This window comes from Tamandua tetradactyla, chromosome 13, assembly GCF_023851605.1.
Source record: "Tamandua tetradactyla isolate mTamTet1 chromosome 13, mTamTet1.pri, whole genome shotgun sequence".
Taxonomy (NCBI): domain Eukaryota; kingdom Metazoa; phylum Chordata; class Mammalia; order Pilosa; family Myrmecophagidae; genus Tamandua; species Tamandua tetradactyla.
In genome coordinates, this window is record NC_135339.1 from 34577957 (window position 1) to 34596636 (window position 18680).

At 39.6% G+C, this 18680-nt stretch overlaps 1 protein-coding gene across 27 annotated transcripts in view; it reads left to right on the top strand.

Moving 5' to 3' along the window:
• Positions 1 to 18680, top strand: part of LOC143653850 (uncharacterized) — a 353382-nt gene that overhangs the window by 63343 nt on the left and 271359 nt on the right. For 19 of the 27 annotated variants that reach the window (XM_077125179.1, XM_077125189.1, XM_077125186.1 and 16 more), the window contains exons 2-7: positions 320 to 396; positions 6588 to 6722; positions 13056 to 13194; positions 13552 to 13645; positions 15068 to 15145; positions 16268 to 16482. In XM_077125179.1, the coding sequence (XP_076981294.1) occupies positions 320 to 396; positions 6588 to 6722; positions 13056 to 13166 (323 nt within the window). In that variant the 3' untranslated portion in view covers positions 13167 to 13194; positions 13552 to 13645; positions 15068 to 15145; positions 16268 to 16482. The remainder of the gene's footprint in view (positions 1 to 319; positions 397 to 6587; positions 6723 to 13055; positions 13195 to 13551; positions 13646 to 15067; positions 15146 to 16267; positions 16483 to 18680) is intronic. The other 8 variants (XR_013161560.1, XR_013161561.1, XR_013161562.1 and 5 more) reach the window with 5 other exon arrangements.

The following is an 18680-nucleotide window of genomic DNA, read 5'->3' on the forward strand; positions in this document are numbered from 1 at the left end:
ATTCTTTCAGTTGAGGTCATAGAATAAGTAGTATATTTAATGGAATAGTATTTCCTTAAAGAAGATATTTTATACTTTAAGTCTCTTCCTTGTATCTTATTTATTAACTATTGATATGGAATATCTTAATTATGACAAGCTAAAAAGGATTAATTTTTTTGTCAGTCTGAATTATTTTCTGGACCTCTTCTAACTTGCATGTTGAAAAATCTCTTCCAAAATATATGCAAAAATATATAATTTGGAGATAATGAAGATTTTTTTGTATTTGTTTCCATTCTTGCAATTTTCTTGTTTTTTTTTTCTTTTTTTTTTGCAGTCACCACTCATTTCGTCAGTGGAATTCATTGCCTTAGGAGAAGAGTTAAAATTGCAGATACCAAGAAGTTAATTGAGGTACTGAATTTATTTTTTAAAGTCCTAAGAGAGATAATACTCTTGAAATCTGAGATTTTTACTTCAAGGGCCTGCGCTCTAAAAGTTTAACAGTCTTGGAGTTTCAAAGCTATAACTGATCCTGGAGTTTATGGCAAAGCCACATGGTAGGGAAGAATGTCTCTTGAGAGTTTTCATACTCAAAGGAGCTCAGGTTTGAGCAGCAGGCACACAGAAGGGGAAACAGAGGTTACAGACTGAGAAAGTACTTAGTCCCTGCTTCCCTTCCTGCCAAACCTTTTGGGGAAACCAGTGATAGAATAGAACAGATGAGGGGGTCTTGTACACTGCCTTCTCATAAGCCTGAGAGAAAGAAAGCAATGCTGTTAGATAAGTCCCCTGTTCCAGCATCGCTCTGCAGCAGCAAAGTATAAAGGGGCAATATGAAAGTTGGGCAGAGAGGGCGGGCCATGGTGGTTCAAGCAGGCAGAAATGCCGGAGACCTGGGTTCAATGATTCCCGGTGCCTACTCATGTAAAAGAAAAGTTAGGCAGAGAAAGTCTGAAGCAGTAGCCCATCACATCTGTAGCTCCTGGAGATGTCATAGAATAGAAAATTTGACCCTCTTGAGATGAGTGTGTAAAGGGGAAGTATGTAAATGGGAAACACAAAAGGCCTTTTCCGTTTACCATTATTTGACATGTAAAAGTCATAACTGCTGCAAATGTGAATCATTGCATCCTTTTTAAAATTTCTGTTTAAATGTTGAATGGGCCCCAAAGCCTCTGAAGCCATCTGCATGATCTTTGAATTCCCAGCAACCTGAGAACTGAGAGGGATGCAAAGGTTTTAGCTATGGGTGTCATGGCGGTAGGACCCAGGGACCAAAGAACATTCTCTATTGGAAGCCAGTGTAGAAGAATGCTGATTGGTGGGGTTAATATCAGCTGGTACTCATCAGTAAGTCCCTATCCCTTGTGCAGCCTGTGTGTGTTCTAATTGGTCAGTGTCTATGTACTTGTTAAATATTTTGAGTGTTACACCTACTGATGACTTTTGCCTGAAGCTAGGGAATTTCATTTCTGACGATGCCAGGAAGTTTCAAAAGACGTCCCCCAACCTGGGTCACTCCATGGGGACGAAGGGAAAAAAAAATGGGAGGGGAAGCATCCTGAAATAACTGATGATGTACTCCCAAGGAAACTAGAATAAGCAAGAAGTGTCTAAGTTTATCTTGATTTTTATTTTATTTAACATTTTTTATTGTGAAATATGTATGCAAAAAGCAATAAATTTCAAAGTACATTGTAACAAGTAGTTATAGAACAGATTTCAGAGTTTAGTATGTGTTACAGTTCCATGATTTCAGGTCTTTCATTCTAGGTACTCCAAGACACTGGAGACTAAAAGAAATATCAATATAATGATTCAGCAGTCATACTCATTTATTAAATTGTATCTTCTCTGTTATAACTCCTTCTTCTCCTTTGATCTTATCCCCATCTTTAGGGGTATTTGTGTTATGCCCATTCTACCTTTTTCATGTTGGAAGAGGGTATCAACAATATTGGAATAGGAGGATGGAACTAATTGATGTTCTTGGAGAGGCTGGCCCCTCTGGGTTTCAGGAACAATCCGGAGGTTGTAGGTTTCTGGAAAGTAATCTTAACACGTGAAACTTTTGTAGAATCTCAGGTAGAGCCCTAAATGTTCTTTATGGTTAACAGGAATGATATTGGTTGGGTTTGGTAAGCCATGGCAATTAGCAATATCTAGCTGAAGCTTGCCTAAGAGTAGCCTCCAGAATAGTCTCTCAACTTTATTTGCACTCTCTTAGCCACTAATACTTTATATTGTAACATTTCTTCCCCCTCTTTGGTCAGTAAGACATTGTCAGTATCACAGTGTCAGGGCCAGGCTCATCCCTGGGAGTTATGTCTCACATTGCCAGGGAGACTTTCACCCCTGGATGTCATGTCCCACATAGAGGAGAGGGTAATGGTTTTCCTTGCAGAGTTGGGTTTAGAGAGAGAGAGGCCACATCTGAGCAACAAAACAGGTTTTCTGGAAGAGACTCTTAGGTATAATGATAGGTAGACTTAGCTTTTCTGCTACAGAAATAAGAGCAAGCCTCAAGACCAAGGGCTCGGCCTATTGACCTGGGAGTCCCTAATGTCTGAAATAGTATCAGAAGTTTCCCCAGTGGTAAAGTTTAATAGTTCCAGATTTTTTCTCCAGTCCTTCAAGGGGCTTTGCCAATACTTATTAATTATCTACCCAACATACATGAGATATATCCAGGTATTATATTGTACTCTACAGAATTAGAAGCCCTCAGCCCCATTTTGAGTTCCATGTGTTTAAATGAGCTATCCAGACAGGTTGAGTTAGATTATGTGCTACAAAAAATTTAGGTTTTGGATAAAATAAACCTCTTTTCCTTTGGTCGTATACAGTAGGTAAAGTTCTAAATACAGACAGTGTCATCCTTTACCCTGTTCTGATTTACCTTAATGCCGACCAGATCGGTTTTGTTCTTTTCTCTAATTGAAGCCTGATCTTAGCAGCTGTTGAATGTAGTAATGCTGACTTTTAGAGCTGCAGACCTCCAACACCGAGTCTTAGGTGTCACACACTGGAATATTTCCCAAAATTCCAGGGAAATACCATGCTATACATAGATAGTACAGCATCTCAAAATCTAGAAATAACATATACAGCTCTGGACTACTTGTGACTGCTATAAGAGCTTACAGTCTAGGCCCCAGTTTTCTTATAAGAATTTTCTAGAAGAGACAATACAATATTTGTTCTTTTGTTTCTGGCTTATTTTGCAGAACATAAGGTCCCCAAGTTTCATTCACCTCATCACATGCCTCATGACTTCATTCCTTTCTGTTATTGCACAATATTGCAGAATGTATACACCACAGTTTGCCATTCTGCTTCTCAGACAATGTATCCTTCAGCCACCTCCATCCATTGGGCATCATGGATAATATCCAAAGTCTACAATCCTGGTCTCACATTATTCTCACTTAGTTGTACAACCATCAACACTTTCAATTTTAGACAATTTTCATTTCTCCAAAGAGAAAAATAACAGATAAACACACCCTCACCAAATAGAAAATCCACTTAACTCTTGTCTTTCTCCCACAATTATTTACCCCTGGTATTGCTGTGGTCCTGTTGATGTTTTCCTCTTAAATATAGGCCATAGTTTTTTCTCCCTATATTCCTCTATTATTGACTCTTTGTACAGGATTCATACTTTTGAAGTAGTTCATGAAGAACTTATTTATATTTGTAGTGTTAGTTGATGGGATACATGGCTCTACATAACTCCTTTCAAACATATTGCCTTCAATATGGCAATATTACTTATCAACCCACTAATGAACTGCCTTCACTTCTATCCATTCCCTTACATTTAAGTTCAACCTCATTAGCTAACTGTTCACTCATCTCCAGCTTCTGTGTATCTCTAGGTCCCCTATATTCTGCATTATAAGCCTCTGAGTTTACCTTTACCAAGATCATAGTCGCGAAATCATACAGTATCTATCCTTTTGTGTCTGGCCTATTTCACTCAGCATTATGTCCTCAAGGTTCATCCATATTGTCATATGCTTCAGGACCTCATCTCACCTTACCATTGCATAATATTCTATTGTATGTGTATGCTACATTTTTTTTATCCACTTGTCTAATGTTGGACACTTGGATTGTTTCCAACTTTTGGCAATTGTGAATAATGCTGCTATGAACATCAGTGTGCAAATCTCTGTTTGTGTCACTGCCTTCAGCTCTTTTGGGTGTATACCAAGTATGGTATCTCTGGGTCATAGAGCAACTCGATATTTAGTTTCTTAAGGAACCACCAAACTGTCTTCCACAGCAGGTATACCAGTATACATTCCTACCAGGAATGAGTAAATATTCCAATTTCTCCACGTCCTCTCCAACATTTGTAGTTTCCTGTTCATTTAATAGAAGTCATTCTTTTAAGTGTGAAATGGTATCTCATTGTAGTCTTGACCTGCATTTCTCTTATAGCTAATGGAAATGAGCATCTCTTCATGTGCTTTTTAGCCATCTGTATTTGTTCTTTGGAAAAATATCTATTCATATCTTTAGCCCAATTAATAATTGGGCTGCTTGTACTTTTGTTGTTGAGTTGTATGCTTTCTATGTATACAGGTTTTCAAACCTTTATCCAATATGTGATTCCCATATATTTTCTCCCATTGAGTTGGCTGCCTCTTCACCTTTTTGACAGAGTCTTTGAGGAATGGAAGCATTTTATTTTAAGGAATTCCCATTTATCCATTTTTTCTTTCATTGTTTGTGCTTTAGGTATAAAGTTTAAAAAGCTTCCTCCTATTACTAGGTCTTGAAGATATTTCCCTATATTTTATTCTAGGAGTTTTATTGTACTGGCTCTTATATTTAGGTCTTTGATCCACTTTGAGTTCATTTTTGTATAGGGTATAAGGTACAGATCTTCTTTCATTCTTTTGGCTATTGATATCCAGTTCTCCCATGCTCATTTATTGAAAAGACTATTATTTCCCAGTTCAGTGGATTTGGGGGCCTTGTCAAAGATCAATTGGCCATAGATTTGGTGGTCTATCTCCACACCCTTGATTTGATTCCATGGTCAATACTTCTATCTTTGTGTAGTACCATGCTGTTTTGACCACTGTAGTTTAACTTAATTTTTAAGCTTAAGTTTTATACCATCAAAATTTAAATTCATTTACAGTGAATAAGAGAACCTCATTTTTTAACACGTAGAATTCATAACTGCTACAAAAGTGAATCACTGTGTACTAACTTTTGTTGTTTATGTCTAGATGTCAGATGGTATTTGCTTAGGGTATCTAAGGGGAAATACATTCTTTACTTTTAGGAGCTGTAGTGAAGGGTCAATAGTGGTGTTAAAATAGGAGAGTCTGGTGTACAAGCTGACACAGTAGAAATGGACTCTTTCTACTTTGTGTTGAAGCAAACCACACAACACATAAGAGGCTGAATAATATGTTTCTTTCACAAAGTTAAATTTTGGAAACTTCAACTTCAAATAGGAAAAACAGCAAATGGAAGAGTAAAAACTGAAAATGACAAGAAAGGAAATAGAGTAATGTTCAAAGCTTACCAAAGAGTTAGTTATAAGTGGCTTAAAATTATTTTAAGGAAGGGATATCAATATGTCTGGGGAATTAAATTTTAAAAGTTTTAACATATTTTGTTAAATATGTATTTGTATTTGTATATTTTGTATTTTTTTATGAAAGTAGCAGATCAATTCAGAGGTGTTTGAGAGTGGTCTTTGCGGAAAACTTGTCCTGTAAGAAATGTTTCATTTCTAAATAGGCTAGGACAGGGTCACTGGGTGTCTCTAAGTTAGGACCCCAGAGGCGAGGACAATCAATTCAGAGGTATTGCCCATCATATGAAGGATGAGTACCTTATCTGGAAACAAGGTGAACATTGTTAAACATTGGAATGACTTAGTAAGGAGAGTGATGGAGTCAGTCTCCTTCTCAAAGGGGTATGATCTATGTGGCTTTAAGACTACTTCAAGGCAGAAGAAGGGAAAGAAGCGGGATCCAATGTGGTGAGTACTATCTCTAGCCAGCTATTCTAGGGTCATCTATAAATGTGAATTTGAAATATACATTTGAATTTTTTAAACATTATAGATTTTTTCACTTAATGGTGACTAGCAAGAAAATAGGTAAGAATGGAAAACATGGAGGAATATGACTGATGTGTGACAAGGGAGATGGTCTAACTGGTCTCTTAAGATCCATTTTGGTTTTAAAAATCAATATGCTTTTAAAAAAATCCATTGAAGACATTCCATCAGATTGCTACAAAGTATCATCAAGTGAATCTAATAATGATACTCATCACAAACTGGGAAGCATTCACAGAATTTGCTGCACTAAAAAGGACCTGTGAAAGTTATAGTTCATTCAGTATCTCTTGGCCTCAAAATGATTCTCTTAACTCATATAGGATCAGGGCTGCCCTAAGCTGTACAGGGCCCTGGGAAAATATTTTTTGTGGAGCCCTTATCCATATAAACAATACGGTTAAAAAGCATGTTAAAAATCCTTGGACCAATGTGAAGGATAGTCATTTGTCAGTGAAGACTTAGTATAAATGGTTAGTGAAGTGATACATATTTGTTTATTGTTCAGTTGGTGCATTTGAAAATTGTCCGTGGTGTCCAAGCACCATCTCTTCCTGTTCAGGTTCAGGAGCAATCTTTTTGTCTTCTATATTGCCAAGTGCATCATTCCTGTCTAATTTCATATCTCTACCATGGAAAAAAGGTAAGAATTATGTTATCATGTACAATGTCATAGCTTTTTTTTTTAAACTTCTTTTTAATTGTATAGTGTAACATATATACAAAGCAAAGAAAGAAAAAAGCAATAGTTTTCAAAGCACTCTTCAACAAGTAGTTACAGGACAGATCCCAGAGTTTGTCATGGACTACCATTCCACCATCACAGATTTTTCCTTCTACCTGCTCCAGAACATAGGAAGCTAGAAGGAATAAATATTTCTTTTTTGTTATCATAATCAACTGTTTTCTCCTTTTTGTGAAAAATAACATATATACAAAAAAAGCAATATATTTCAAAGCATACCACAACAATTAGTTGTAGAAGATTTCAGAGTTTGCTATAGGTTACAATTCCACAATTTTAGGTTTTTACTACTAAGTACAGGAGACTAAAAGATATATCAATTAATGACTCAGCAATCATATTCATTTATTGAACCCTACCTTCTTCGTATAACTCCACCACCACCTTTGATCTTTCTACAACACAATCATACCTTTTCGAAGTCTGTTTGTATTGCAACAATATAGATAACTCCTCTTGTGTCTGCAAGTCCCATTAATCATCATCCATACTGGCTTCCAGGGACTCTCTCAATGATTGTTTATATGCTTTTTTTGGCTAATGACCATGAATACAAGTCTTACCTACAGCGTGCAGAAAAAATGGGAATAATAATTCATTTTCTGGTCATGTTAAATTACTGTTTGAAATTTTCTTGCATAAATGCAGAATAGCACAGTTTCAACCATGTCTTCTCTTCAGTGCTTTTTGCTCTAATCATTGCATCCTAGTGATGTCTTTCAACGTTGGCTGCATCCCAGAAGACGTGAGAAGAGCAGTCATATTCCCACAAAAAGACCAACCTGGGGAAATGCAACTTATGACATTGATCAGGGAGGAAAGGACCTTCATTGCAAGGGTCCTGCAGTCTCCAAACACCATGGAGAATACAGGCAAGGCCTCTCCCGAGGATTGTCTGACAGTGACATGAAGACTGTGAGGGTGTGGTGACCACCCTAAGAGTCAGTAGCAGGGGTGGGGATCACACAGGGTGAAGGACACTGGCCACCACCCTGTGTCCTGAGGTTTTCTATACCAAAGATAGTCCCATGGTAGGAACACTGACCTGCCCACAAACATGTGAGTCAAGCCCAAGGGAGGGGATAAGCCCAGAACCCTAAATAACTCTATATTCAACATGAGTGAGTTTCCCCAAATCAGTATATCATCACTGCTCAGGCAGCCCTGCCTTGCATGATCCTGCAGAAGAAACACTTTGCTGGCCAGTGGGGGTGACCTAGTCACAGCCCCCAGACAATCACAGAGATGTGAGTCCAGGGACTCCTCAGGGCATCTGGTCAACTGCATACCAGGGCAGAAGGTTGGGGAGTGCCCTGAAAAGGAGACACAGGGACTGGGATGTAGGTGCCCTGATCTGGAATGTAGGTGCCCAATTCTACGACACTGCCAGCTCTGAAAGTTCCCATAAGCCCAAGGAATATTTCAAAAAATTTTCACAGGATCCTCAAGCACAGAAGGTCCTCAGAGGTATGGATGGAGTGGGCCACTTATCTGAGTAAGGGCACTACTGTATAGGGTACTGTAGCTCAGATTTTGAAGCATTGAAGAGACCATGTGCAGACAGCCATACAGTTGACTTAGAGCTGGAGAGATACGTCACTTTGCAATACTGTCTAACAGTGAAGTGGTACAATTTCCCAAATGACCACAGCAGCAAGATATTGTTTGTTAGGAAAACGTGTATGTGTGTGTATTCCCCTAATACACAAATCTACTCTCACATTTATATAAATATGTATGTCTGTATATAAAATAAGCATGTAATTTGTATTTTACATTTTTATAAATTTGTATGTAAATATATGTACTTATATCATTCATGCATATATATTTTCTATCTGGTGGAAGAATTTGGCTTCATTCATTCAGTTACTCAATTTTTAAAATCCATGCAGCCTATTTATTACAATTTTTGATCCAATAAATCATTTCAAAATGTGTAGAACACATTAAGATGATTCAAATCTTCATTTCTTCACTTCTTAAGGAATATAGACAGTTGTATTTAAACTGAAATACTGAGTACTCTTTACAACCATGCTTTTTTTATGGTTGATACTTTTATGTAATTTGGAAGGTTTCTTGTTAATTTAACACCTGGTTGTCTGGTCTGATTTTTTTACTTTTAGTTATATAGAACTTCTTTTTATATTTTTAAGAGAATACTTTATAAAGAAAAATTATTCATCAAATAAAGGAAACGAAAATGCCAATGGATATTGTGTAAGACTAGTGTTGTATCATTACCAATGAAATATTTTTTCCAATAAACAAAATGAGGAACTAGACTAGGAAGCATTAAGTACACTTAAATATGCTGAGGTTTTGGAAATTTTAACTATAAGAAAGCAGATTACTGCATGTTTAAGGGGTATAACTTTCTCATTCTCTGCATTCACTGGAATTTTGAGAAGTGACTTCGAGTATATCCTTTGACCTGTGACCTCTGAACTCAGTGGCAACAGCAAAAAGCACCATGGAGTGTCTTGTAAGTGTAGTGGTCTTATTCCAAGGATAGAGAAGGAGAGAGAACAGGGCCACAGTGGGCTTACTGGTGAGGCCGTGGTAAGGATGGGCTGGATATTGGTTTGGAATTTCGAGTAGTGGATGTGGTGGCTGTCTTCAAGTTCTCCCTTCAGGAGAAGGAACACATTCTCTAGCTACCGAGAGGGTTGACTGTTGAGCCTCTCAGCTGAGTCCATCCCTGAGAACTGTTCTCAGCCAAAGGTTATGTCCCCACCCTGGGGGCTGCCCACCCCCAGTGACTGGTCAGAAGTGGGGTACAGAACTCAGTCCCTTTTGAAAACCCCCAGCAACCCTGAAGAGCCATCCAACTCCAGAGCTTCACATGGGATTGACTGAATCCTCTTTTGTCTTTTGTGGCTTATCGTGGCTCAACTTCTTCCTTTGCTCAGTCCTGGTTCCCTCACTCCTTCACGGGTGTTGTCCCTGAGAGTACTCCCGAATAAGCCTCCTGCACACAATCTCAGCATCACATTGTCTGTTTCCAGGACACCTGACATAAGACAGTACTCAACCTTTCCAGGCAGAGGAAATTAGGGAGGTGTCCAGTTTCTCTGGCACATGGGGCTGAAGACAGAGGCAAAATGAGGCAGAAGTGTGGAAGGGGTTTACTATGGCAGGCAAAGGGGTGGCAGCTGGGAATGGGAAGTGACCTATTTACAGGCCCCCAAATGGGAGCCTGGAAATAATAAGATCAGGCAGCCTTAATTTTAGGTCAAATTATTTTTGACCTAAAAAAATTTTTCTTTTTGCTGTCTTAGGAAATATGTTATAAGAAATGTGACTGAAAGAAGTAGGTTTATAATGTGCTGTCACTTTTAGGTGCAAATGACCTTTCTTGAGTGGGCCATGTCATTTGGATTTGTTTTTCCCTAGAAGTAAGGATGATCTGAGCATATTGTCTACATGAGCAGGGTACACACGTGTTTGCAAAATAGTTGGTAAGGGTTGAAACTGCTGCCCCTTCCCTTAACAATATTTATTCCTATTAACAAATTACTTATCACCTCTGAGCCTCCCACAAGGCCTGCAAGATAGTATTATTTCCCCCATTTTAGGAATGGGAAAACTGAGTTTTGGAGAAGATAAGGGACTTGCCTAGTGAGTAAGGGGTAGAGATGGGATGGGAGCCAATCCCAGATTTCTTTAACTTAGAAGCTCCTGCTGCCCAAGTCAGATGAGCCGTCCCATGGAGCCCATGATCTGGGCCTCGTGCCCCTGGGCTCTGACTCACTGGCCTGAGCAGTGACTGAGCATGTGCTTATTAACCCTCACAAATCCTCTGTTCAGTTCACAGAAGAATCCATTCAATAACCTAGCAACTGACCTGAATGATGATTCCTCCTTCAGCAAAAATAGTAATTACTGAAAGCATTTTCTATTTTTATAATTTGCAAAACCCCTTTATATCAGGCTGTATGAGGTTCACATGCAGTTGTCAGGTAAGGAGGATAGAGCTTTACCTCCATTCTATGAGTGAAGGAATGGAGGCTCGAAGGGGTTAACACATTCGCTCTCACGAGGCTGGGAAGGGGCAGGCCCAGGCCCTGATTCCAGGTGCTCCCTTTAGTGCTCTCAGCTTCTCTCAAGCCACTAAAGCATCTGAGAGGGGATGAGATTCTAAGGAGAACGTACCTCTTACTTTCTTTGACCTTGGCTGAACCAAAATGCTCTGTAAATACCCTGAGATTGTCTGTGAAAGATTCATCAGCCTAGAAATGAAAATGGCACATTTGAAGTGATTAAAAATGAGGTTCAACTTTCCTGTGACTTGCTGGGTAGACACCAGTGCTGTGGCACCCTCATAATTGACTATAATTATCTCTAATTATCATTCCATTCTGGTGGATGCTTTCCACTTCTATTAAAACCTGATCTTCCCCCCTCATGTCACCTGGAGGACCCTTTTCCTAAACTCCCTAGGATTGTCATTTAAAATCGATTGCCCCGTCTCACCAACGAAAGGTCCCAGATCATCTAAACAAGCACCTTCTTTTCTAGGCTTGCTTCTTCTACATCACTGCTTACTTGGCACTTTTTATATTAGTAAGTTTTAAAGGTTTTCTTAAATGCTATTTTCTATCTATATTTTCTCATCAAAACAACAATGATTACTAAGCACTGTAGTTTCTATTGGGATGCTGGCTTTGCAATATTCCTGGTATGTGCTGAGCACGGCAATCTCACAGAGGAAAAGAATCAAAACGGTGACTGGTTACATAACTGGGAAAAGTGGGGCATGCTGAGGGGAGCCCAAGGAGGGAGTGGGGAGCTGTATGGGAAGTGAGGGCAGGAGCAGAGGGAAGGGTAGAAATGGCCTTCCTGAGAAAATGCTCCCTTCCAGTTCAGCCTGGCGTTGGGGCTTCTCTGTTGAGAGAAACTTCCCTTTTTTGCATACTTCACAAAAGTGAATTGTGTGTGAAGGAAAAATGATCTCACATGTTACTCTGCTTTCCATGAAGTAAAAAAAAAAAAAAAAAACCGTGGTGGAAAATTTTCACGGAAAACAATTTGATTTCTCTATTTCTCTTGCCATATAATTTTCAATATTACTCAACACTTGGACCGTCACTGTATCTGTCCTTATTTTCCTCATTTCTATTTCCCAATCACTTTATTTAGCAGCTTGCTAAATATAATGCCCCTCCCCCCGGGTTCTTTTTTAAATAGATGAAGGATGAGAAAGGAAGTAATGACAGAAATTTATCTGGATGCACATGGCAGGTTAATGACAGAGGTTGGGGCTGGATAAGAATTCAAAACGAGCTCTTCTTACAGCTCTACTCATGAATAATAGGAGATGGGTCAACCCTCCAGAAAGAGAGTTTATCAGAGGTTAGAATTCAGTCAAAGGGAACAGAGGTGGGCAAACCACAGCCAGTGGCCAAATCTGCCGACAGTCTGTTTTTCTATGGCCTGCCTTTGAAGGAGGAATGTTTTTGTTTTGTTTTGTTTCTTTTTGCATTTTTAAAAGATTATTTTAAAATCAAAAGAAACAATATTTCATGAAGACGAGATTATGTGAAATTCTAATTTGAGTGCCCATAAATACAGTCGTATTGGAACAGCTACACTTGTGCATTTCCATATTGTCCATGCTTGCTTCCGCACTGCAGCAGTGGAGTTGAGAGATTGCCAGAGTTGAGTGGTTGTAACAGAAACTTGCAAAACCTAAAATAGTTTATAATTTTTAAATTATATGGCCCACAAAGCCTAAAATATCAACTCTCTGGACTTTTACAGAAAAGTTTGCTGACCTTTGGCGTAGAAGATTCTGAGAGATGAAGCATGGGTTAAATATTAGCTGATTTGGGTCAGGCCTAGGAGCCAGGGTCTGGCGGGAACCAGGAGGCAGAAAAGGGTGGGGCAGCGGATGATGCTCCAGGAAGATACCAATTTTTTGTCTGAATTCCTTTTTAAAAATTGGTTCTGAGTTTTTCAATTAAGGGAAAGAAAAATAGAGACTTGGGAAATTTTAGTGATTTTTCAAGAGCTGCACAGCATGTAAGTGATCTATCCAGGACTTGAGCCCAAACCTTCTTCAATTCCAGGGTACCTTCAAGCACATTATACATTCGCAGGTGGGGTGGACAGAGAGAATGTTTCCTGGGAGGAACCCTATGTATTGAGAGCAAAGGGGGCGCTCCCTTCAGCCTTTGCTGTCAGGGCCTCCTTTAGTGTCTCTGACTGTCACTCTTGTGTTCTTAGCATACAGGCCTGGTAGTGCCAATGGACCATCTATTTACATCTTATTTCCTCAACTCGAGTATGAGCCCTTTGAGTAGGATCGCCAGGTTTAGCAGATCAAAGTACAGCTAACCAGATAAACAATGAATAGTTTTTCAATGTAAGTATGTCCCATAAAATATTTAAATCTAATTGCATGAGACATATTTAAAAATATATAAGCTTTCCTTATCTAAATTCAAATTTAACTGGGCATCCTGTATTTTATCTGGTCGCTCTACCTTTAAGGGCTGGGATCAGAAACTTTCTTACCCTTTGTATCTGCCTGTCTGCTCTTCTATCACCACTGCTCCCACACCCAGTCCCATAGCTCTAACACTGTACATTGTGGTGATACTTTCTACTATAACTTAAGAACTAACCTCTTCCGGGCCAAACTCTAGTTCCAATCTAGCTAAAGAGATAGACATATAATTAGATTGATTTCTATATATTTTGATACATGCTATTACTGCAGGATGAGCCAAGAGCTGTGGGGACATAGGGATGGGCCGCTCAGTCTGCCTGAGGGAAATTGGACAGGCTTCCCAGAGGATGAGATACTACTCAAGGTGGGTTTTGAAGAAAGGCTAAGAGTTTATTAGTCTGGAGCAAGGAGGAGGGGTCAGGGAAAGCAACAAGTGCCGAGTCATAATTACACAAAAACAGCCTGTTAGGTCTTAGAAATGGTGAGAGGATCTGGGTAAGACCTTCCATGTGGCTACTGTCAACTTGAAATGTGTCTAGCATGATTGAGATGCAAAAGTACTTGGCACGTAATAGGCATTTGATAAGTAGTTTCAAAGATCAATCCCCCAAATTAAATTCAGCATCTTTATAGAAGAAGTTATGGAATTAAAGACCATCTATGCCTCTTGTTTTCAACATCATGACTCTTAACTGCCAATTCTTGGGCTACTAACCTAGCAGTCTTTACAATCAAGCAAAGGTGCTGGGTAAGAGCATTTTTGCTTCAGGTTAACCCATGGTATTGTTGCCACATCACTGGCCATGGTGGGAAGCAAATCCCATAGTGAAATCCAATACTCCCGATACTCAGTTACTTTCCTGAGCTGGTGATGGGCCTGGACTGAGCATTTCTTCTACCCTGAGGATCTAACTGGACTTACGTGATTCTTTGTGACATAAAGAAGTCTGGTGGTTAGTCAACATTATCTCCACCAACATTAACCTCATGCATTGTTGTCCCCAGCCTTTTCTCAAACAGTCCTAATAGATAATGTGCTCTGTATCTTCTGTCTACATCCCACCCCCACCATCCCTTCTGTACCCTTCTCCTTCTTGCTAAATGCCCCAGGAGGCTGAAGTGTATGGACTGTCTCAGTCTCAAAGGAAGATCTGGCCCTCACCTTGGAAGTAGGTAGTGAATGAAGTGAGGGTGTTCATTGCCCTGGCTCTCTCTCTCTGTGGAGTCACCATAAGTTGACTGGGTCCCTCTAAAAAAGGACTCAACTTCTGTCAGATGCCTTCTCCATATAGCTGCCAACTCTGGTTATTTGCTTCCATTGCCCACTGCCCACCCTACCTCCGCAGCTTCTAACTTTGGATAGTAATGTCTCCTCACGCTTGCTTGCCGTGGAGTCTGCACTACCCCTTGTTGGTTTCCCTAAACACTGTCAGCATCATGATAGTCACTTTATTATGTTCTTCTCCATTATCCTGTTTGCCTCTGCCATTTGCTTCTTGATGGGACCCTGACTGACACAAATGGGTCAAGTATCAAAAGCATAATTTATTTTCTTATTAATTCACATTCACAATACTAAAGATGAAGAAAAGGTTAATTCAAGGGCATCTCATACAATGCTCTATCATGCATTATGAACAATAAGGTAACAATTAATTTTGTAAGGAAATATACTGGCTTGGGAGATATATTTTATTTTCCACTTAGTTAATATCTCTAGGAAGTCTCAGGTGTTACACCAAAACCAAGAGAATTATTCAATAGCAATTTCTATTTCTTTTTGCAGGTGTAAATGAGCATGAATTTTGATGATAGATCTAGTTGTGAATCCAAACTCTTTTAATTACCACTTTGTGGTTATGAGGTGAGTTACTAAACTTTTCTGGGCATCATCTATAATATGAGAGTGCTAATTCCTCCTTCATGGGGTAGTTGTGAAGATTAAAGGAGTGAATGTTTATAAAGTGCTTAGCTTGTTGCCTGATACATAGTAGGACTACTGAAATCCCTGATTGATGCATACTGACATACTATTTTGAATGTGTCCAGAAGTTAGCCTTGGAATCTCAAGCAGTATCTTTCAATAGAACTTTCTGTGATGATAAAAGTGTGTTGACCACCACGTGGTTATCAAATACTTGAATTCTGGTTAGTGCAACTGAGGAGTTGAGTTTTTAATTTTATTTAATTATAATTTCAATAGCCACATATAGCTCATGGCTACTGTAAGTCACTTTGTAAGATCATAAATACAATTTGAATTCCAGCACCAAAGCCATCTGTGGTAGTTAGGTTCAGGTGTCAACTTGGCCAGGTGATGTTGCCTTGTTCTGTTGCTGTGGACATGAGCCAATGACATGTGAACCTCATCTGTTGCTGATTACATCTGCAGTCAGCTAGGAGGCGTGCCTGCTGCAATGAATGATGTTCGATTTAATTGGCTGGTGCTTAAATGAGAGAGCTCAACGAAGCACAGTCCAAGCAGCTCAGTATACCTCATCTCAGCACTCGCAGCTCATCCCAGGCCTTTGAAGATGCAGAAAGGAATCGCCCTGGGGAAAGTTTTTGGAACCCAGGGGCCTGGAGAGAAGGCCAGCAGAGATCACCCTGTGCCTTCCCACGTAAGAACCTCAGTTGAAAGTTAGCTGCCTTTCCTCTGAAGAACTATACATTAAATAAATCCCCTTTTATTGAAAGCCAATCAGTCTCTGGTGTGTTGCGTTCTGGCAGCTGGCAAACTAGAACATCATCAGTAGGTCAAAATCAGGTTATCAATAGTCTATTCAGGCTCCCAGAAACTGTCATGATAAAGTGTACAGAACATTCAAGAAGAGAAATAATTTTGTCCTTGAGAATGTAAATAGATTGAAATTATACACAAAATACACACTATACACACACACTTGAAGGAAATATTTTGGATAGATTTATTGTTAACCAGGCTGGATAATTGCTTCAATTCCTCCTTTTGCTTTGGTTCTCTTAGATGTGAAGACTTCGTCGACCCCTACTCCTCCAGAGCCTGTGGCAGACATTGCTCATCCCACACAGCACCAGTTCCTACTGAGCCCACTGTGGCTGCACAGTCCTCAGCACTCCACTGCAGGCAGGTTCTACTCATCGACTGGAATTGGCACATGAGAGCCAATTCTACACTGGATTTAGAAAGGAAAAAAGAAAATCAGGTTATGTAGTAAAAAGGTAAATATACTTAGAGTTATGGGGTTTTAGAGCTAGGGAAGGCTTAACAAATGTCTTATTTTTCTTGGAGTTGAGTAACGTGAATATAAAGCAATGTACCCTAGCTGCTGCATGTCTTCTGATTACACATCTAGATCCAGGCTCCACCCCTATTCACCCTGCTCTGGGTCCCAGGAGGCTGACCTGTTGGACTGCATCACTGGCTTTCTTGACCTTTGGCTTCCCATTGGAACTGACCAGTTAGAGGTCCCAGCAGGAGATCTGGCAAGCACATAAGAGTCCCTCCCAGTTGGGACAATGGGGACTGTCTGGGTTCCCCTGCTGCAGGTCCTTGCTCCTGCCTCTGATTAGGCCCTTCTCATCTTGGTTCTTTCTCTGTCCTTGGAAGTCCCTCCTTCCCCTTGCCTCTGCAGGGCTAGGGATAGTGAGGGAAGTACTGCCATAGTTAGCTGCACTGTGCCTGTGGTTTCCCTCCACCCTGACCACTTCTCTGAAAAGAGTCCCTTTATTACAAACTCTCCTACTATTACACAATTTGAGTGTACTATTATTTTCTGTTGGGACCCCATCTGATGTATCTATGAAACAGTATCTGGATGCTCTCTCTTAGGGCCTTTTTTTTCCCAGAGGAAATTGCTGCAGAGATAATTTAGGACAATGCTTTTTAAAACATCTCACTGCCTTACCAGACAGTAACTCAGACCCTTCAGGGATGAGTCATACTATTTGTGTGGGTGGGGTTAGTAAACTCCCCAAAGTGTAAGAAAGATTGTCTTGATAATGGTGACAAAGAATTTTCTCAAAAGTCCAAGTGCATAGCCCCAAATAAAATAAACACCCTGTGCCACCCGCCCAAATGCACTGTGCATTTAGATGCCTTGGGTAGTGACCCACAACTCAGCCAGACCTTTTTGGGCAGGATGTGGTCAGAGTACTATACACAGTTAAGAAATTTCCCTTCTGAGCCTCTTCATCCTGTAGTTAGATGTGGATGAAATAAATTCCAAATAGTATCTAGAAGTATAGGCATAATGCATGTAAAATTAGCAGAAGAGTTTTTGAAGAATCAGGTTAGCATACTACTTTTCTGTAATCTGAAAATTGTTAAAAATGGCTTGTGGTAGAACTCACTTCCTTTTATTTGGGGGCACAAACAGAAAAGAACTGGTTTTATGTCATGAAATGATAGACGGCTTCTATCTCACTGTTGCTTATCTGGTATAATGCTTGTAAAAGTGCTAAAAGTCCCTCCTCCCCCACACTCTGAAATATCTTTCTTCCTAGATATTCTAATACAATTCCAGAAATTCCCATTGTATTGGCATTATAGCTTAAAGGTATTAGAGAGTGATTCCATTTTACTTGGATTAGGGATCATATCATGGTGGAAAGGATATTACATTTGAACTGGTTGACATCTTGTCAGGATTAAGTACATATGGTTTAACCTACTACCACTTAGTTTCACATGCAGGGAGAATGGGGAAATTAGAGTCCAGGTTGGAAAGGAGGTAGGCCAAGGGGTCAGACCTATAGAATCCCTCAGGAATGGCAGACTTGTTAGGGACAGCACAGTGGAGTCGTGAGGGGACAGCAGAAAACACTGGATGTCTACATTTGTGATTCACACTGTCTTCAAAAATAAACTTTGCCAAAATTTGATAATGCAGTCTATATACAGTGTTCAAAAGTCAAAGCCCAGTAATATTTCTTTTTTGCTTCATTCATAATATGGCTGATGGCTGTCCCAATTAAGAGATGGCCAAAAGATACATAAGAATATGTCTGATTTTGATTGACTAAACTATTAGGATCAATCAGGAGCCAGAATGACAGTCGGTTTTCATCTGTCAGGCTGATTGATTAATTGAAAGTGACTATGTGAAGTGCTGTGTTAAGAAGGAGTTTGAGGGAGCATCCAGGCTCCGTGAGTAAGAATGGCATTATCGAATAGCAATGTTTTCTGTGGGCTTGGAGGTGGGCAGAAGTGATTCATGTGCCATATATTTGAAAGAACTAGCAAGGAACATTTTTGCTTTATTCCATAATCAAAATATAATTTCTTGGTGTTCTGGTCCCTAGATTGGTCTCAGAATGCCTAGTACTGCTATCTTGGGAGTTTACAGTCACTGTAAACTGATCCAAGTTTATAACGACTCTATGCGTAATACTTTTCATTTCTTCATATGATTATGCCT